Here is a 19,768-nt window from a genome sequence, read left to right as displayed (position 1 = left end):
GAGAGTGATTGAAAATATCAATCACCAAACCCCAATACTCTTCCAAATCTAATGAAGACGTACACTATGCTATGCCTCCAAGTCTTCCATGTACTGTACGGCTTGATCCCACTCTTCTACTTTGGTATACGGACTCCTCATCCAAGCATTTAACTCGTGTAGGAAGAGCTTGCTATTTTCTCTACCCAAGAACTCGGCCACCAAGTTCTCTGCATGACCATGACTGGCTTTCAGATCTACCATTTTCAGGATGGACACAATGTAGGACAGCAGAAACTCGGCGTTGCTACTTGTTGTTGCGCCAGAGGACGAAGGACCTGTGGAATCCGTGCACAAGAAGGTGAAGACGCGGAGTTCACGTCGGATCCAAGCACGCGCCTTGGATTGCATCTCGGGAGAGTGCGCAATCATTTCAGGCGTAATGTCGCGGTACCTGGAGAAGGGGTTGCTGCCGACATGTAGGGAGTACAGTTTCCTACGGTAAACCTCTCTGCGTCTGCGTAGAGCTAGATCTTCAACAGGTGGAGAGTACGGACGGCGGGTACCTCTAGGCCTTCTGGGTAGTCCATAAGGAGCGAAGAGAGAGCCCGGTCGGTCCGTGCGACTGTCGTTGTTGGTGGAAGGGTGACTACAAGGGACAGTATAGCTTTTGTAGTCTGATGGAGAACGCCAGTCGTACTGAACAGCAGTGACGTTTGATTTGCCTGAATTTCGGTATCAGAAATAGTAACTATAACATGTAAGTCGGGCCTACGTACATAGCGGGCAAGTTGACCGTTGCTGCAACCATGATACCAGACAGACAAAATCAAACGTGTAATGGTTGCATGGTGCAGTAATGGCTCTCTCCGTGACAGGTGAAAGACATATTACGCATGTGTCTTCCCTGTCATCGTGCGCAGACCCGGCCGTACTTGCTGGCATGCGCTTGTAGTGTTGGAGAAGGGAAAAGAAAAGGCCCTGAATTCCGATGATGAGCTCATGGGTCGGAAGTGCGCTCGGGCCAGCCAAAAGTAGTCGCGACTTCCCTCTTGCACGCAGTCTGCGGCTTCATCATTCACTCTTCACACTCGCTGCACGTGTATAAAGGCGTGTAATTCACCGCAGAAGGTTCTGCGCCTGTTGCAGTCTAGTTTTGCTCCTGCATGCTCCTCTCCGCCACCCGACGCATTGCCTCAACTTGTCTCCGACGCTCATTCCCAGCCATGCTAGCAACAGCAACCCGGCCTGCCGTCGCAGGCCCAAATGGAAAAGCCACATATCATACCGTGACGGCACTCAAGCGGTGGTCATGCGACGACAAGGAACTCCCTCCCGTATCCGAAATCAAGGCCATTCACGTCTACGACTTTGACAACACCCGTACGCTTGCCACATCCGTGTCGCACGTCCAGTACTGACAACAGAACAGTATTTGCAAGCCCTCTCCCGAACAAGCAACTATGGAACAGCGCCACCATCGGCCAGCTTGGCTCACCCGACATGTTCCTCAACGGAGGCTGGTGGCACGATTCGAGCATCTTAGCAGCAACGGGCCAAGGCCTCGAAAAGGAAGAGGCGCGCGCATGGCAGGGCTGGTGGAACGAACAGATTGTCGAGCTCGTCGAATCGTCAATGGCGCAAAAGGATGCGCTGAGTGTGCTCCTCACAGGCCGTGGCGAGTCCAACTTTGCCGATCTTGTCAAGCGCATCATACGCAGCAGGCGCCTGGAATTCGACATGGTCTGCCTGAAGCCTGCAATTGGACCTGCAGGGCAGAAATTCAAGAATACAATGGAGTTCAAGCAAGAGCTGCTAAAGGATATTGTCTACACGTACAAGGACGCTGAGAAGCTACACATTTACGAAGATCGAGTGAAGCACACCAAAGGCTTCCGCGACTTTTTCTTTCAGTTCAACGAGGGCTTGATCAGGGCACAAACACAGGTGTCGCGTCGTCCCATTACCACAGAGGTTATACAGGTTCCGGAGAACGCCACTTCACTCGACCCTGTTGCGGAGATTGCCGAGATTCAGAAGATGATCAACACACACAACATCCAAGTCAAGTCGGGCAACGTTCCTCCTGGCACACCACCGTACCAGATCAAGAAGACCGTCTTCTATACCGGCTATATGATTCCCCCGGACATGACTGAGAAGTTGACTTCTCTCGTCTCCTTACCCCCTGGTGCTCCAAAAGACGATATCCGATATCTCGCAAACAGCATTCTGATTACACCAAAACCATGCCCGAAGAGCATACTGGACAAGGTGGGTGGCATCGGCGCCAAGGTCCGGTGGAAGGTGACTGCTGTTTCGTGCTTTGAGAACAAGTTGTGGGCTGCCAGAGTCGAGACTGTGCCCAAAGGCGCAAAATTCTACTCTGAAAATCCCGTTCCAACAGTCGTCTTGGCAATTCGCAAGAATGGCCGGCCAGCAGATGCTGCACGCATCTCCAACTGGCATCCCGTGCCCCAAGAGCAAGCGTTTGAATTTGACACTGTCGTAGGTGAGAAGCAGATGTTGCGCATTGAAGAAGAAACGGCAAACGAGAGCGAGTATGAGAGCTATTTCCCTAACAAGTCCCATCGCAAGGAGGACCAGAACGGACGCAATGACAACTCGCGGTCAAACCCTGGCCGCGGAGGCAGAGACCGAGATGAGAGGCCGGGAGGTTACCGTGGAGGCAACCGAGACCGCGGTCGTGGAAGCAATAGGCATACATCCTATGGCCAAAGAGGCGGCGCTCGTGGTGGCTACCGCGGAGACCGTGGTGGCGGCGGTCGAGGACGTGGCCGCGGCGGACAGTCGCAGTATAGAAGTTTGGACGATGTCGACAATGGCAACCGCGGGCCTGACAATAATCCGGATGCTTTCTACTAACATGTGTCTGCTAGTCATTGGGCCTTCTTTATGGGCGCCGCCTATCTGATTTCAGTCGTATCACTCTTCAGCAAACTGCGTGGCTTTAGCATTAAAGCGTAGTATCAGTATGACGCTAAGCGGTTTGAACCTCCAATCGGCTAAATCATCGGTCCTAAGCCCGGTTGACGTACCGCGTCTGGCACAGCATACATACGCCCTTTTACCATGATGAGAGCTCTCCTGTTCCTGTATACGTTACTCAAAAGTGCCAGCGCTCATGTTATCTTATATCCAATTTAGATACCCGTAATCTCATTCCCATGACGTACTCAGCATTGCTGGTTGGTCCATACCTTGCAAACAACGTTTATTTTTCCCAGAAAAAAAAAGAGAAGCGCACGATATCAAACAAGAAACAAGACGCGTCTCTCATCCAGAGACAAAGGAAAAACCTTATTGCGATGTCGACCACCGGACTTGTCCCAATTACGACGAATCCGGAAACAGCCGAGTCGAGCACAGGGCTGAAGAAACCAAATCGGCGATGACAATTTTCCTTGCTATGAACCCTCCCAAGCCCGCCTGCCCCCCAACCTCTCGGATCCCATCCGAACAACGCCCGTTTCCTTCCAGCTCACCACCAGACGCACGAGTCACTCAACAACCGGGTACCAATACCGCTTGGCTCTTCCCCCCATCAGGTCTAGTCCCTCTCCCCCGGTATTTCCTCCCACCTGGCCGCCGCCGGCGGCGCGGCGCAGGGAACGCGTCCACGTTTCCATCGCACGTTGTGGTCCGACGCCTATGGTATGGGGGAGGGGTGGAGGGGGCTTGGTGGCTGTCGGTGTGTCCTTTTCTCTGGAATCGGCGATCGCGTGCTGTTCTGTGCTAGTCTTTGTGGTTCCAGGGTTCACGCCGAATTTACGCACACCCCCTCTATCCTCTTCTCGTCTCGTCCTTATCCCGAATCGCTTCCTTGGGGCTATGCGGGTGCATTAGTCAGGGCGGGGGTATGGGGGTGCGGTGTTGTCAGTGCAGGTTTTTAAATGCCGGATAGGCGGCGGGCTGGACCCTGAGGTTTTGTTGTTTCCTTTTTTCTTCCTCGCGGGAGGCCTGCCAAGTCGAGACGTCTTACTGATGCTATACGAGATAAGATCGCGGTGATAAAGGGTATCACGAAGGGGTCTGGATATCCGAGGTGAGTACGTGAGGTCGCTAAGAGATGGTTGGTGTCAAGATGAGCTGTTCATAAGCCCCAGTGTCGGAAGTGTGTATGTACGTAAACGTGTATCTGGACAACCGGTCAAGATAGCCGCATGTGATTATGTTGAATCAGTCTCCTATTGACAGATCCATACTAGATCTCCAACTCCAAACCCAAACAACATCTTTCTTTCCCCCTCCCTTGCCCGAAGGGGAAAGAAACCTCCCCCCAACTCAAAGTCCAAAAGCAACCCGATACCACATATCACATCCGCGTGAAGAGGAGGAAAAACTTCTTACAAGCATCTTCTGTCCTCAGTGGGGCCGAGAGCGCTCCACCGCCCAGCCCAGCTCAGCTCAGCCCAGCCTCACCCGTTATATTATCCCGCATTCCCAAATCAACCACTACATCCGCGGCCAGTAGTCTACACAGAGCAATCCATCACCTACCACTTCAAACGAGCTTACCCGGGTTATTAGACCCTTTTCCTCCTCCTCCGACATCAAGCATCTTCTCTACACTGGGGGTTATTAGACTCCCCTCTCTTCCTTCTTCCTCTCCTCCCACATCTCAAACCCCTTCTTCCTCCATCCCCCATATCTATCCTCTCTCTCCCCACCCCTATCCATCCTCCCGCTCCCTTTCCTCAAAGAAAAAAAAGACAACAAGAAAGAGAGAAAAAAAATGTGCACAACCGTAACCCTCAAACACATAACCTGCACACACACACTAACCATCCACCGCACCTGCGCCCGCTACCCACTCTGCGAACTCACCACGCAGGTGCAGCGTGAACGGGGAGGTGAGTGCTGGGAGTGTGATCCGGGGCAGGCGCCGCCCGAGGCGTTGTTTGGGGCGCGGAAGAAGGAGTGGGTAGAGAAGAAGGGGGGTGTGGGGTTTAGGGGTGTGGGGAGGGGGAGGACTGTTTGATTTGGGGAGGGTTGGATGGATATGGAGATGGAGATGGGGAAGGTTAGAGGAGTCTGTGATGGAGGGAGAGAGGGAGGGAGGGAGTAAAGGGGGTTGTAGCGTTTTTTTTTTGTGTGTGTGTGTTTATACCACACATACCACATTATCTGATTTTCCAATGTATCACGTGTGTATTGGGAATTGTGCGAGTTGGTTGTGTGCGCGTGTGTAAAGCATTATTAGGAATGATAACCAACATATCACATCAAGTAAGATTCAAAGCACAAAAGTTCGAATACCCAAGTTAAAACAATACAATATTTCTATTTCCCAGTACCCCCCATCCCCTATCCATATATCCCTCATATACCCATTTCTCTCATTCTCTCATTTTCATAGTTTTTCGTTTCTAAATCATATATGTTCACATGCCAACACATAAAAATCTATAAACATGCAAGGGAGTCGAGTGAACCCGAGCCAAAAAAAAAAGGAACGTGAGAAGTGTAAAATAGACAAAAGAAAAAGAAAAGAAAAAACGCCGTGCCCAATGCCGCTGTGTGCATGACAATGCCAAACAAAGTCGCTAAGCTTATGTAATAGCAAAGAGAGCGCAGATACAGAAAAAAAAAGCAACAGTACAGTAAGTAGCAGCAATCTGACCAAGAAAAGAAAAAAAACAACAAGCATTGTAAACAAGGTACGATGCGATGATGCAACAGTGTCTAAAGAGGCAAAAGAAACTGAGCGTACCACCCACTTCTCACACACTTGTGTCTATCCAACTCACATGACCTAGTCGTCGTTATCACGCGACATGCCAGCCTGGCTTCCCTCAAAGTTCCTCACCTTTTGCGCATGATTAAAGCTAATCATACTACGCATCGGGTTCTTGCGTGCAGCACTGACCATGCTGGGGGAAGGAGGATGTCTGGATGCGCGCACGCTGCCGGTTCCGTACTGGACCTCATCGAACAAGTGATCGTACTGTCCTTGGGTGAGGCTATCCTTGCGAGACTTGCCGGATGAGGATGAGGATGATGTCTTGACGGGGCGTACGGTGGAGACCTCGCTGGGTTCGGATGCGTGAGCAGCTTTGGACTTGGAGGACCGGGAGGAACGGTGGGGACGCAGAGACTCATCATCTTCAGCCGAGTCGGGGGTCCTGTGGGAGCGAGAGCGATGGGAGCGCCTGGAAGATTTGCTGATCGTGGACTCGTCGTCATCAGCATGCTTTTTGCTGCGGTGGGTGGTCGAAGACTCGGCGTTCTCGGTGTGCTTCCTGCTACGGCGGCTGACAGAGGTTTCGGCATCGTCATTCTCCTTGCTCTTGTGACGGTGGGATCGGTGTCTGCGGCGTGGACCATCGCCAATCTGCGAGATGCTGTCACTGGGTACCACGGTGTCGAGATCGTCTTCAGACATGTCGTCAAAGTCGAAATCATCAATAAAGTCCTCGTCTTCTTCTTCTACCACCTCTTGGGTCTTGGCCTTGTCACGTTTGAAGAGATTGCTAACGATTGAAGCGGCCTTGGATGGAACCTTGGGGGGCACCTTGGATTCAGCTGGTGGGGGAGAAGCCTCGCGCTCCCTACGACTGCTGCCGTGCTTGCTATACGAGGACTTTGCTTTTGATCTGCTCGTGTGATGCGAACGAACACTACCCGCAGCGCTTTGCATATCCTCATCATCGGCGACAAAGGACGAGATGAAGGAGCTGGCCGCAGCACTTGGAGCTGCGCTGTATGCCTTGGAGACGACACTGTGAGACTTGTGTGGTCGCGGTGGCTTCAAAGACGAAGATGTAGGCTCTGGTCTGGCTGCCGACACTGTGCTCCTTGCCTGCTCCCTTGCCTGCTCAAGCATCAACAAGTCGGGGCTAGTGCTGGCACGGTCAGAGGCCCTAAGCCTTGAGGGAGCGGCTGAGGGAGCACGAGAGTAGGCCGGCGCATACTCAATCTCAAGCGGCTTTGCATACTCGAGGGCGCGAGCCTGGGCAAGGGCACTTGGGGCACCAAACTGGGAAGGCGAGTAGTAGTCGGCGGGGGCAGCCTCGATTTGGCGGGGGACCGATGACCTTGGGATCTGAGAGGCGCGTGAATAGGTAGACCGCGCGTCGTCGTTGTCATCGTTGTTGCGGTGTACTGATGGAGCAGGTTTTGGCGGAGCGGTCGTCTCAGGTGCGGGCTGTGCGGGCTGCGCTGGCTGAGCTGGCGGTTCGGGTTGTGGGGTTTGCTGGGGTGGTTCAGGCTGCGCCGGGGTCTGAGCGAAAAGAGTTGCCGCTGTCTTGACCGCGCTTTTGGCATCGAGGAAAGCGTTGAATTCGGCCTCTTTCTTTGCGCTGTCACGCTCGCTCCGGGCGAATGCATAGGCAACAGCAGCTCCTGCAGCGGCTCCAAGAAGTGCACCAAAGAGTTGCTTGCCGGCACCTTCACCGGACTCGGATTTGGCGGCCTGCTGCTGCTGCTGAGGGGGGGAAGACATGACGTCGTCTGCTGAGAAGCTTCGGACTACCGTGGGTGGTTTTGCAACAGCTGGCTCGGCCTGTGGTGGTGCGGTAGTAGTCTGTGCGGTCCTCGAGGCAGATGTGTAAGTGTTGCTGGTAGAGGAGCTCTCACGGTAGGAAGTGGAGGTGGAAGTGGTGGTGGTTGTGGTGACTGTTCTTGACCACGTGATGATTCTGCTGTGCTGGTAAACGGTGCCGTCTTCTGCAATGTCGGGCCCGTTGCGGTAAACGGCCTCGATGCTGTTTCCGTCAAAGTCTAGTACTGCAGCGTTGAAGTGGCCAGTCTCAGCGCATCGAGTGGCTGGGCTTCCGTTGGGGCGACCGCCAGCTTTCAATGCCGCGGTGTAGAAGTTGCGGACCGCGGTTGTGCTGGGAGCGGTGAAGGCAATGTGTGCGGCACCAGCCTTTACGCTATTCAGGAGTTAGTTGCGGTGAACTTAGTAGACATGGGCTGATGAATTGTGGTTCGTACCCAGGCGTTTCTTGGCAGAGGAAGAAGTCGGCATTGTGAATACCTAGCCCGATCTGGTGGCCAGACTCTCCAATGTAGCGGTAGCCCAGGGGCTGGAGTGCGGAGAGAAAGAAGGATGTCGAGGTTGGAAGATGGGCGACTGTGAGGCCTATGTGGGCGACGGGCATTGCTGGGGGAAGGTTGTGTGGATATGAGAGTATGGATGTACACAGTGGGATGTAGAGTAGTGAGGGAGAAGGTGGGGGTTCAGAGTTTGGATGGTTCAATGGCAATGTTTTGGGTAATGGCAAGGCAAGTCGAGCATCTGTACCGGGTCGTGGTACGAGGTGGAGGTTTATATCACAAGTGACGCGGTGCAGGAGCCGTGTGTGGATGCGTGGTGGAGGGAGTATAGCACAGCGTCCGGGTCCGGTTGGCTGGTTGAGCGGAAAAGGCAGTGAGTGGTACAGGGCACGCACAGCTGCAGGCGGGAATCAGGGAGGCCGCTGTCAACAAGTTGAGATGCTGCCACATGTCCTGCGTCTGCAGGCTAACAAATTTGTAAAGGTAAGCGATGCAGCAGTGGCCGGTATTGGCTGCTGACCGCCGGCCCGCAACCGCGAGTGGTTTAGGATGGCCGCACGCTTCACTACGCCCATGACGCTGCGCTGCAAATGCTTCTCTTCCTCTCCTAGTCGCTTGTCGCGTGCGGTCGACTATTTGCCGTCTGCGGTCTGGACACACCACCGCTCGCCGCACTGGGCGCTATTTGCTATGGTCTGACGTCGTAGGAGACGAAACGGGGCGGGCTCTGCTGTCTACATCCAAGGCCCAGAACGGCAGCCCTGGTGAGGCGGTCACGGGGTTGTCCTCACCGCGCCCTGGGGGTGGCTGGTGGCTGTCGCTGGCATCAAGCTGCCTTGTAGTCGTTGCTTTTGGCCATGTTCGCTGAGCATCGTGGAAGATCGGCGATGCGGCTCCCGGCCTCTCCTCACCCAGCCCGTCACTCTCCCGCCGCATGCGCGCCGACGAGCCATCCATGCCGCCCGCGCTAGGCCCCAAACAGGCTTAGCCCCCCAGACATGTCATCGAGGGGTCAACGGCTCTCAGTGCGAACATGACGTGAAGGCGTCAACTTTTCTTTTCATTCGCCAGCAGTTACATTGCTGACACTCCTGATCATCGTGCTCGCCATGTCCATCGCCATCTATCTATGCTACACACGTACACGTCCTGACAAAAAGGTGCCGCGATTACCTACTCCAACCCAATAAACAACCCACCCACTCAAGCAGAGCCCAATATCCAGCCACACATAAGCCCACTGCCAGCACACCACTCGGCCGACTGCGCCACACTAGCTACACACAAACAAACAAAAAATAAGTTTAAAAACCAAAGAAAGAAACACGAGGTGCGGGGCAGGTTGAGCTGCCCTGCCGTCTTCCAAAGAAGACTGATGTTTGTGCGTTGAGCCAGAGTAGTTGTTTTGTTGTAAAAGAACCTCAGGCACCCGCCCAAAATCACATGCAGCAAGCGTCCCGGCTGTTGATGTTGTAATCTAAGCCCCGAACTGCTTCTGCCCCGTATCACTTTTTCCTAGTCCTGCGGTAGGCCGGTCTCCAATCCGACTCGTCGACCGGTTTTTTTCTTTGTTGCATATGGGCATGTTGGCGTGTTGTCCATGGATAGGTCCCTCCTTTTTGGCTGGCCACTCATCTAGAAGATATTCCACACGTCCTCGGCCGCATGGCAGAACTTACTGCACGCAACGCTGGCACTGAGGTTGAACTGACTAATCGCAATGCTGTCGTCCTTGATGTCGTCGGCAAAGTCGTCGTTGCCTTTGGCCATGGCACCAACAAACACGGCAATGCTCTCGCCCTTGTTGAGGCTTCCAATGTAGTCGCTCACTCGCACCACCTCAGAGTCAAAGCTGAGCGTTACCTTTCGGCAGTTTGGTGGTAGGTGGTCTGTAATCGGGTTCTTGATCACCTCAATGAGCTTCTCTTGCGACGTAGTCGATCGGATCTGATGTCTGTGAAGCAGCTGCACCATGAGACCAGCAAATCGCTTAAACGTACGCGGAATGCGCACGGTAGGGCTGACCCGGATGAGTACGTTCTTGGATGTGTGGATGTAGATCTGAAGCCTGCCTGCCTTGTTGATTGGCGAGTCAAGTAGGGTGAGGAGACACTGCGTCGCCATGTTAGCTGATTAGCACCATTAGCCTCCTCTTGTACGCACTTGGTGTGTAATGTCTGGTCGAGCCTCGCTAATGTCGCGCCCCATTTTCCGCATTACGCCAATGTGGTCGTCACTATTGAGCAGGTTGTATTTATCCTCGCGCGCACCGGGTCCCCGGCCATTTCCATGTGATGCCTTGTAGGTCTCGAGCGTGGCGCTGCAGAGCACGACAATCAGCCGTTGTGTGTCCTTGTCGTTGGTGGGGATGGGAGCATGTTGCTCTGCCACCAGTCTCGGCAGCTCTGGGGGAGGCATCGATTGTGTTCCTACGGGTAGTACGGCAATATTAGCCTTGCCCTTGGTTAAGAAGTAGCAGCAGCAGCACGAGGAAGAAGGGTAAGAGCAATCGGGGAGCAAACTGTTGACGTACTTGCGCGCTTCTTTGCCCGGTCGGGTGAGCCACGCGAGGAAGGTCTTTCGACTGGCGATTTGGGGCTTTCAATCTTCATGGGAGCCATGTTGAATTTATATGTTGAAACAAGCAAGTTCTGCTGCTGTGGGCGTATGTTACTGGTGGCGGCGGAGTAACTGTGGGAATGCGCCAACGCGGTCAGGTAGGAAAATGGGTCCTTTTATCGAGGTGTCTACAGGTCAGCAGATACGAAAGCGATTACACAAACCAAGTTGTTTGTTTTATACACGTATGTCAAATGCAGATGAGATGGAGATAGAGTTCATATAACCACGCGTTCTTTTCTAGCAGTCTGTTGGTGAGGAGAACCTTTTCTCGCACGCGGCCAATCACAGCCGAGCCGAGCCGGCGCTTACGTGAGGACCTTTACTAAGCCCAACACGTGCTAGAAGCAGCAAAACTGCTCGCATCACCTGCATCTTCGGGAACACCTTACTATAGCACGATAGTGTTCGGCTCGACTTACTGGACTTCGCTGAATTTCCCTGGACTTGAGTGTCCTCGACCGGACTTTGGATAGACCAACGTAAATGTGTTGCAACCTACATCATCTACCCACAATTCTCCGAGGGAACCTACTACTACTGTACTACCCGACTCGGAGTTTGGTTTCCCATTTATCCTACCAATTACGCGCAGCGTCGGCGACCGATGCCCTAGGCAGACTGTGAGCCTAAGGCGAGCTGTCATTCCTGCCCCGGGGACGTTCGGGTCGACGACGGCGGTTAAAGCAGGTCGGGTTTAGAGCATACTATCGGCAGTAACCGACGTGGTGCGGGAAACTCGGACTTGATGGGATCCACTGGCGTGGGCCTTCGATGCAGAAGCCCTGCTGTGGGCCGGCTCGCAGTAATTATGCTTGGGCTGGGCATTGCAAGCTTCTGCAACGAGAGCGTCTCACCATGGTCTCTTGGCCCGCCTTGAATTTGAAACATCCGCCATATCGCACAATCGCCTCACGTTGGGCATGTCGCCATACGCAAGGCGTATGGCTTCTGAGGTAAACATCATGCGAGCGGCCAAGATTTCCAAGAGGTCAGCTCATGGGCGAAACGACGTGGGTTTGGCTGACGCGCCGTTGCCTTGTGCCTGTCAGTGGAGATACATGAACGCTAGCTGTCGCACTCTCGCGATACTATCTCGCAGCTACCCATCAAACATCACGTTCACTTACCTTTGATTCTCCATCACATCGCCGGCGATATCTTTTTATTACCCTCTCTTCACTGGCAGCCGGCTGTCCATATTCCCCGATTATAATCACGAGCTTTGCCGTTGTCCCTGCAAGCCCCAACGTCAGTCTAAGCCAAATCTGTCCGACACCAACAAAAAAGTCCCCGACAACTACTCCTCTCAAAATGAGTTTCTCGTGGCTCGCACCAATCCTCACACCCGCTGCGCTACGCTCAGTAGAAGCAGACGGCCGACCAGTCATTACACTATTCCTTGTCATCTTCGGCCTCTCTGTTCTCGGCGCGATCATCTGGTATGTCCACTTTGTGACATCCAAAATGTACCCGAAGAAGAAGGAAGCGAAGAAGGGAAAGATGCTCGGCTTTATCAAGCGGTAGAGCAGACAAAGCAATCAGACAACAAAAAAAAGAAGAAGGGTCCGGTCTAAGCATCCCAAGCTTCGCTCTGATCAACCCTCCCCACACGTACATTTGTCATCCTCGTGGCTGCAGGGCCCCACGGCTACTACAGCGATTTTCATTTTCAAATACCCCCCCTGGAGTGTCAACACGCGCATATCTCTCCGTCGAGTCTTTTTCTTTTTCAGCAAACATATCTTCCATCATCTCCGACCACTTTTTCTCCGGCGCGACAAAATATCTTCCGACTGGCGTATAAAAACTGCGTTGCGTGTGTCAAAATACGAGTTGGATGCAGACAGTCAAGCAGGCATCAAGACTACGTTGTACCTTGTTGCAAAACGTCTTGTGATACTTTCAATATAATATATATATTTTTTTCATGTTCTCAACATACTTTGGTTCCAATGGCACTACGTGAGGACAAAGAAATCCAAATCCGATTTGATACCTATCGCCGACTGTACATGTGCAAGTATTTCCCAAGCAATACAAAAAAGAGCATTGTCGACTCAGCATCCAGTCTCAAAACGAACATGTCATAACCTCTACAATCTCCACCCCCACACCACCCCCCTTTCCCTCTACCGTTCAAAAAATCCCCAATCACCACCGGGCGCTTCGCGATGGCATCGGCGCAGACTTGGCGTTAGAGTTAGCGCAGCAATGGGGGGAGAAGCAAAGCAAAGCAAAAGCCAATTACTCGTTTCTATCCAGTCAAACCATATTTTGAACTGTTGACATTCCTGACATGTTACACTTGTATACATACTGGGGGGTTGGAAGCGAGTCACTCGAGAAGTTTTGCATGTGCATGTAAGATTAGGCTTTTGGCGGAGAGAGAGGGGGGGGGCAAACGGTGGCGTATCGATGGTTTGTCCAAGGTCTGATTTCAAGCATGTAGATGGGTTTGTGAGGATTTGTAGCCGCGGAGAGAGAGAGAAAGGGGATGGCATCTTACGTTAGTAATGCTGGCAGGTGATTCAACGAGTGTGTAGTAGTGAACATAGCACGATTACCTATGCCTCAATCTTTCACTATCCAGTATCCGCACAAGTAGTCCATGCTTCCTCACAGCAGCCACAATGCCAACACCGGTGTCAGAACAGGGTAAACACAATGATCCCATCAGCGCACGACCACGTTTCGCCAACCCGTTCGCTTGCATACATGCTAGGTCCAACGCAAACTCGAAGGAGCATACGCGCAGTTTTTTTCTAGCGCGGGCACACGGAATTGAGGGGTCTGGTGCAACGAAAGCAATGCCGTTAATGCCGTGTTTTTTTCTGCTCCCCACCACCCCCCCCGTCGAGTCGGAGAAAGGCTGGGAAAAAGAGCGGGCGTAACTAGTAGACGGATGTTGCAAAAACTGTGGCAGAGCAGGTGTGGCGGAAGGGCGCAAAAGAAAAAAGTGGAGAGTTTCGGGACCAAGGATTTCCGCAAGTAGACAGTTTCTTCATGCTTTGGTGGGAGGGAGAGAGACCTGTCAGTGTTTTGGAGGTGCGTCTTTGGTTGTTCTCTTTCAATGCTCTACTGGTAGTTTGGTAGGAGTGGTGTTTGGGGGAGTTCCAAGACTGGAAATGTTTGGGTGGAGAAGAGAGGGGGGATATGCTGTTAGGTCGGATATAGTTGCTTGGAATTGTGAAGTCGAAAGGTAGTGCCGCAGTACGGCCGGTGAAACATGCAAAACATAGCGGATCGGCGTGTAGGAGTCGGGGTTTGGTGATGGTTGATGATGCCCGCTGTGCTGGGTGTGGGCCGTTGCAGACGTGGGTAGTATGTAATCGCATACGCCTGCTCGAACAAGTCTATGCTAGCCACAAGTACTTTGCGTAATGTATCGTCGAGTATGTGTAAGTAACGGACCGAGGCTAGATTATGGAGTCGAGACGACTAGTCCCCGCTGTAAGAGCCAGATGGTGTTAGTAGGTGGCCTGGGGCATCCCGCCGCGATACGACGCTTCAGCCAAGGCATCCATCTCTTAACATGAGCTGTCATTGTAGCCAAGTCGGACCATTCTGAGAGCCCACCAGAAAGCTTGTGTTTTCGTATAGATACATGTACAAGAGACTCGGGCCAGAAGCGTCGGAACTGATGGAGTCAAAGGGCTGGTGGTTATGCGTCGGCAGTTGAGGCTCGCCCGCTTGGCCGATCAGGGGCGCCACATCGAGCCGCCGGGCTCTAACGCTGTGTGTTTTAGCTTTTGGCCCCAAAACGCCTCTCAAACGTCCCCCTTCAGCCTTTTCCCATGCCAAAGACGAAGATTCATGGCCGCCCCGGTTTCAGACAACCCGCTTGGCATCTCTTGCACTCGAATCCGTCCATAGTCGCCCTCCAATTGGCTAGGCTGCCCGTTCGCGACGCCTGCGATATGCCAGCACCGTGCTACGTCGCAACAGAGGCCATTCAAAGTGGTTCGACTTCTGCTACCGTTTCGCCCTGTTGGTCCCAAAGGGCCCTGCGAATCCCCATTCATTGCCAGCGTCTGACTAACTGACTGAGACCCCATTACCCACTTGCTGCTGGCTCTGTCGACATGACCTGACCTACCCCATCCCCGTCGTTGCCGCTTTGTCCCTCTTTTTGCTACCAGCCGCCACACGCTGCTGGCTTATAGACTTTTGTTTCCCCGACTCGCCCCTAGACTCACCCGACTTCATGCCGGTTCTTCCTTAGCCGCGTCATCCAACGCCTCTCTGCGACCTCTCTTCTCTTCTTTTCGTGCGGGCACTTTTAGTACGTAGTCGTGTTGTTGTCGTTGTCGCTGGCTGGACCTCGCAAAGACTAATGATATGCGCTTCCAGATTACTTAGACTCTCTTTGAATTTACAAATTCTCCACTCGGCCACATTCAGCAGGTCTGAAGCCCATCGGCATCCACCGACAGGCGCTCTACGGTTACTGCACTCTCGCTCCACATAGTAGTCATGTCCTTCACTACCAGTCTAACCGGCCGCGAGCGGTCAAGATGGCCGCCCCTTACCCGCATGCTCATGTCTGGCGAGATGTCAGAGGAAAGGGCGCGGGAGTTGACACGGAAAGAAAAGTTTGACGTCTGGATGGTTAACGAGGGTTACCGAAGATTGTGAGCGCTACTCTGCAAGCCGATTGGACAACTTGACTAATAACGATCAGCTTCGTCTTTACTTTTGCCATTCTCCACGTCATGGTCTTCGTCTTTGGTATGATGAACTACGGACTAAAGGTAGGCATTTCTGTTCTGGACTTCTGCATACTGCGCTCACACAACACTCTAGGACAACGTCATCGCAGTGAGACAAACCTTTGGTCTAACCTACCCCATCGCTCGTTCAGCAGCTCTGGTCCTCCACGTCGATGTCGCTTTTATCCTGTTCCCAGTATGCAGGAACCTAATTTCCATGGCTCGTCGTACGCCTCTGAACGACGTAATCCCCTTTGACAAGAACATCACCTTCCACAAGCTTGTCGCTTGGTCCATTGTCTTCTTCTCCTGGGTCCACACCATTGCCCATTGGAACAATCTTGCCCGGTTCTCGGCCGTCAACAATCTCGGATTCATGGGTTTCATCCTCGCCAACCTTGCGACTGGTCCCGGTTGGAGCGGTTATGTCATGTTGCTCTGTTTGATGGCCATTGCGCTCACGGCAGCGGAAAAGGCTCGTCGCGCAAACTTTGAGCGTTTCTGGTACATGCATCACCTCTTCATCGTCTTCTTCATCTTCTGGTCCATTCACGGAGCCTTTTGCATGATTCAGCCCGACTTTGCGCCTTTCTGCGACGGTATCGGTGTCTTTTGGGAGTACTGGATGTACGGTGGATTTGCGTACCTCGCTGAGCGTATCGCACGTGAGGTCAGGGGACGACACAAGACGTACATTTCCAAGGTCATTCAGCACCCTAGCAACGTTTGCGAGGTTCAAATCAAGAAGGAGCATACCACGACCCGTGCTGGACAGTACATCTTCTTGTGTTGCCCTGAAATCTCCATCTGGCAATATCACCCCTTCACGCTTACTAGCGCCCCCGAGGAAGACTACATCTCCGTTCACATCCGTATGGTCGGTAACTTCACCAAAGCATTCGGACAAGCCCTTGGCTGCAGCACAGAGAAGAAGCCCGCTGGTGAAAAGGGTGAAAAGGGCGTCTCAAGCGAGGAGATTGCTCTGCGCCAGATTCTCCCCCGTGTCTACATTGACGGTCCTTTTGGTTCCGCCTCCGAGGATGTGTTTAAGTTCGAAGTCGCCGTCCTCTGTGGTGCCGGTATCGGTGTCACACCCTTCGCCTCCATCCTCAAGAGTATCTGGTACCGCATGAACTACCCCCAAGGCTCGCGCACACGCCTCCGAAAAGTATACTTCTTCTGGATTTGCAGAGATTTCGGTTCGTTCGAGTGGTTCCGATCGTTGCTGCTTGCCATTGAGGCTCAAGATGTTGATGATCACATTGAGATTCACACTGTAAGTTCTAATCCTCACTTCACAAGCTGTTCGAGATACTAATGAAGATCTAGTACCTCACCGCAAAGATCAAAGCAGACGACGCAACAAACATCATGATCAACGACGCAAACGCCGAACAAGACGCCATCACCGGTCTCCGTGCCCCCACAAACTTCGGTCGTCCAAACTGGGACATGATCTTCAAGTCCATCCGCAAAATCCACTCCCCCGCCGAGGCCGGTGTCTTCTTCTGCGGTCCCAAGGGTCTCGGTTCCACCCTCCACGTCAAGTGCAACATGTACTCCGAGCCTGGCTTCAGTTTCGTATGGGGTAAGGAGAACTTCTAAGTCTTCGTGTACCACAAACTCGCATCCAAGAAAGAGACGATTTTGGGATGGAAGGCAGTATGTGTTGGAGGAGGAGGAGGGAGAAAAGAGCAAAGTGGATTCGAGATACCATAACCCTTTATTTTTGCCTTTTTTATTTGTGCGTTAAACACCTTTGGGAAGCGAATTTCTTGCAGCCTTTATCTTATTATCCGTTGTATATATAGTAATTCGCTCATCTGGCATCACTACCACCCCCTTATTTCCCTGTTGTCGTCCGCTTTTTTTTTGTTTTGTTCTTTTATCATGTTCAAAGACTTAATTCACTCGCAGCTGCAAGTCAGCTTTGCGAATCAAATGTTCATTTAATGACCCCATCCTTAGCAAAACCAAAAAAATGGACATACAGACATTCATACCTACTATTCACATGCATAGTTTAGAGTACATTAATCATGCACCATCTACATAGATCCTTCTAGTTAAAAACGAAAAAGGGGCAATAAATAGACTGTATTGGTATTGAAGCCTCGCTATAAGATATTATACCTACGAGATCTATATCAAAACAGCCCTTTCATTATACGCGCCGAGGACCCGAGCCACATGCCCCCCCCCTCGTCGCCACTGCAACAGAAAAACAATTCCTAGGCATCTCATTCCCCTTATGTCAGGACGCGCCTGGGGCACGAATCACGCCACAAGGCTCTCCGTTCATGCGGCGCTGAGTATGCCAAGACACACTTCGAAACAGCGTACGCCGCAACTTTCTTCTGCCCTTTCCCTCGCTACTTACTCTCGAGGTGGGCACTAAGATGGCGGGTATTCCCGGGGGAAAACTATGGTACCTTACATACGAGCCTCCCCCTTGTCTCCCCAACTCCCCTACCCTTCCCCTGCCCGACCCTCACCGTCTCCATTTTTTCTCTTCCCCCCTACCGACACCGACACCCCCGCCCCGACGTCCTTTTCAAACCAGCGTTTCCAAGCCCGAAGCTACTGAGTCTCTTTTCTTTCGTTACTGCGAACAAGGGGGTGGGTGCTAGAAGGGGAATAAAGTGGGGCTCTAAACGCGGACGGTGTGACGCAAAGGAACAATGGTCAAGCTTTCTGTGTCTCGGGAGCCAAGAGGCTTGGGAGCAGGTCCATGGGATATTTGCATTGGGATGTTTGGGGAATGTTCGATGTCATATCGGTTGCTTTTTGACAAGGGAGTGGGACTCCGGGGGGCTTGGTGGTGGGTATTGCTCGTTTAGAAGAAGAGGAGGGGGCTTCGCAAGGATTACTGCATTTTGAGTGCCTGGAACTAGAGTGGGGTTTTCCAGCCTGATGCTTTCCAACTGGTGATGTCTATGAGGCCGGTGAGTTCTTTGACTCCGGGCTGGATTCCTTGGCCGACGGTTTTGTCGTGGGCTCCTATCACCCAGACGTTGTCTTTTCGTGAGAATTCCCTTGTGCGGAGCATGGTGTTGACTGCTTGCTCGGGGTCCACGTGCATGCAGCCTTTTGAATAAGGCGGGCGAGCAGTGCGGTTTGGATCTTGGAGGACGTTGACATGGTGGAAGCAGTCGCCGCCCATGAGTACAAACGAACTTTCCTCGTCACCAGAGCCAGAAGTTGTTCTCACTAGCATCATCTGGTGCCCTGGTGAATGTCCCGGTGCATCGACAATGTACGCTGCTCCATCGCCAAAAACATCGTACGCTCGCTCAAAAGCACCCAGACGTATCCACTCTGGTTTCTTTAAATCAACAGCAGCATACTTTCCTTCTTTCATTCCTTGCACAACCTGGCCTGCTCTCTTGTCTCCGGTATCTCGGAGTAGGTCATCAGGTATATAGCACTCTACAACCTTTCTGCTCCCATCCACAGGCAGCGTATCACTTAGCGTCGGTGCCCTCTCCTGAGCGGGATAACCCGGACGTGCATATGTACAACACGTAGGTCCAACCCACAACTCTGCGCCTTCGAACCCGCCTTTTGCACCGTCACCAATGTGATCGAAATGCATATGCGAGAAGATAACAGCCTTGACTTTTTCTGGTTGCTGCTCAGATGAACCATGTTCTCTGAGAATATCCTCGGGAGACTTGGGCTCGCATTTGAAGACTGGAAGTACAGTTTCCTTAATGAGTGGGGGTTGATTTTCAAGGTCTGGCCGTATGCCGAGGTCGAACATGTACTTTGTTCCAGATGCTATATGCTCAATCAGGAAGACATAATCCGGAGCATAGTATGTTTTTCGCTCCTCTTTTGATACTTCGGATCCCGAGGGGTCATTGGGCTTGTCCGAGTCCGGAAGCAGGACTAGGTCGTAGGGAATGTAGAGGCCGCCGGCTTGGATAAGGTGGACTTTACATGTTGCGTCTGAGTGGGGTATGGGGTGCCATGTGATTTCCGGATATGTCCCTGCCATTGTGGTAGTTTGGAGTTGTGAAGAATCTGGAAATTGATGCTTGCTATGTGGTGTGGTTTTGGTCTTTGATAAGATGAGTGCAGTAGGCTCGATCAATAAGCTCATGTACTACTGCAGGCAAGTTTATGACGTCACATGTATCTTACAGCAACTTTGATAAAGATAGTGCGAGCTTACGTTAGAACTACATTGTGATCCTTGAACCCGCACTTGGAATATTACCAACATAGTCCCTGAATATACAATGCACGTTCTGCTACCCATGTGGGTACATGTTGTCGCTCCTGCATGTTCGTACCACACTTTTCGTAACGTGTTTTACAAGCGAGCGGGCCATACAAGCGAGCGGGCCACCCCACCAACTTTGCGCACCTCTTTACGTGTACAGCTCTACCACAACTAAATAAAACTCATATATATTAAGATAGTAGATTAA

General features: G+C 52.3%; 10 protein-coding genes across 10 annotated transcripts; 6 read left to right on the top strand and 4 right to left on the bottom strand.

The window, feature by feature from the left end:
- Window positions 1-69: 69 nt before the first annotated feature.
- COCCADRAFT_24755 (uncharacterized protein) lies at window positions 70-924 on the bottom strand (the record flags this gene model as incomplete). The annotated part of the gene is made up of 2 exons (XM_007712239.1): window positions 70-704; window positions 759-924. 2 exons carry the CDS (start codon window positions 922-924, stop codon window positions 70-72), a joined length of 801 nt encoding a protein of 266 aa, XP_007710429.1.
- A 281-nt stretch (window positions 925-1,205) lies between these two features.
- COCCADRAFT_3494 (uncharacterized protein) lies at window positions 1,206-2,865 on the top strand (the record flags this gene model as incomplete). Its single annotated transcript, XM_007712225.1, has 2 exons — window positions 1,206-1,362; window positions 1,412-2,865. 2 exons carry the CDS (start codon window positions 1,206-1,208, stop codon window positions 2,863-2,865), a joined length of 1,611 nt encoding a protein of 536 aa, XP_007710415.1.
- A 1,306-nt stretch (window positions 2,866-4,171) lies between these two features.
- On the top strand, window positions 4,172-4,474 carry COCCADRAFT_91254 (uncharacterized protein; the record flags this gene model as incomplete). Its single annotated transcript, XM_007712257.1, has 1 exon — window positions 4,172-4,474. The coding sequence occupies one exon, from the start codon at window positions 4,172-4,174 to the stop codon at window positions 4,472-4,474; it is 303 nt and encodes a 100-aa protein (XP_007710447.1).
- Window positions 4,475-4,735: 261 nt separating this feature from the next.
- Window positions 4,736-4,924, top strand: COCCADRAFT_42786 (uncharacterized protein; the record flags this gene model as incomplete). Its single annotated transcript, XM_007712255.1, has 1 exon — window positions 4,736-4,924. A coding segment is annotated over one exon (189 nt), but the record flags the coding sequence as incomplete, so codon positions are not given.
- Window positions 4,925-5,755: 831 nt separating this feature from the next.
- COCCADRAFT_91329 (uncharacterized protein) lies at window positions 5,756-8,105 on the bottom strand (the record flags this gene model as incomplete). The annotated part of the gene is made up of 2 exons (XM_007712254.1): window positions 5,756-7,877; window positions 7,939-8,105. The coding sequence occupies 2 exons, from the start codon at window positions 8,103-8,105 to the stop codon at window positions 5,756-5,758; spliced, it is 2,289 nt and encodes a 762-aa protein (XP_007710444.1).
- A 1,030-nt stretch (window positions 8,106-9,135) lies between these two features.
- On the top strand, window positions 9,136-9,303 carry COCCADRAFT_91318 (uncharacterized protein; the record flags this gene model as incomplete). Its single annotated transcript, XM_007712253.1, has 1 exon — window positions 9,136-9,303. A coding segment is annotated over one exon (168 nt), but the record flags the coding sequence as incomplete, so codon positions are not given.
- Window positions 9,304-9,636: 333 nt separating this feature from the next.
- On the bottom strand, window positions 9,637-10,622 carry COCCADRAFT_91362 (uncharacterized protein; the record flags this gene model as incomplete). Its single annotated transcript, XM_007712251.1, has 3 exons — window positions 9,637-10,113; window positions 10,165-10,430; window positions 10,535-10,622. The coding sequence occupies 3 exons, from the start codon at window positions 10,620-10,622 to the stop codon at window positions 9,637-9,639; spliced, it is 831 nt and encodes a 276-aa protein (XP_007710441.1).
- Window positions 10,623-11,934: 1,312 nt separating this feature from the next.
- Window positions 11,935-12,147, top strand: COCCADRAFT_91342 (uncharacterized protein; the record flags this gene model as incomplete). Its single annotated transcript, XM_007712250.1, has 1 exon — window positions 11,935-12,147. One exon carries the CDS (start codon window positions 11,935-11,937, stop codon window positions 12,145-12,147), a length of 213 nt encoding a protein of 70 aa, XP_007710440.1.
- A 2,949-nt stretch (window positions 12,148-15,096) lies between these two features.
- On the top strand, window positions 15,097-16,937 carry COCCADRAFT_35195 (uncharacterized protein; the record flags this gene model as incomplete). Its single annotated transcript, XM_007712247.1, has 4 exons — window positions 15,097-15,254; window positions 15,305-15,374; window positions 15,427-16,608; window positions 16,662-16,937. The coding sequence occupies 4 exons, from the start codon at window positions 15,097-15,099 to the stop codon at window positions 16,935-16,937; spliced, it is 1,686 nt and encodes a 561-aa protein (XP_007710437.1).
- A 1,285-nt stretch (window positions 16,938-18,222) lies between these two features.
- COCCADRAFT_35194 (uncharacterized protein) lies at window positions 18,223-19,332 on the bottom strand (the record flags this gene model as incomplete). Its single annotated transcript, XM_007712246.1, has 1 exon — window positions 18,223-19,332. One exon carries the CDS (start codon window positions 19,330-19,332, stop codon window positions 18,223-18,225), a length of 1,110 nt encoding a protein of 369 aa, XP_007710436.1.
- Between the last annotated feature and the right edge of the window lie 436 nt (window positions 19,333-19,768).

The sequence above is a fragment of the Bipolaris zeicola genome (genome assembly GCF_000523435.1).
Source record: "Bipolaris zeicola 26-R-13 unplaced genomic scaffold scaffold_41, whole genome shotgun sequence".
NCBI lineage: Eukaryota > Fungi > Ascomycota > Dothideomycetes > Pleosporales > Pleosporaceae > Bipolaris > Bipolaris zeicola.
This window is presented reverse-complemented; position numbering and strand designations above follow the sequence as displayed.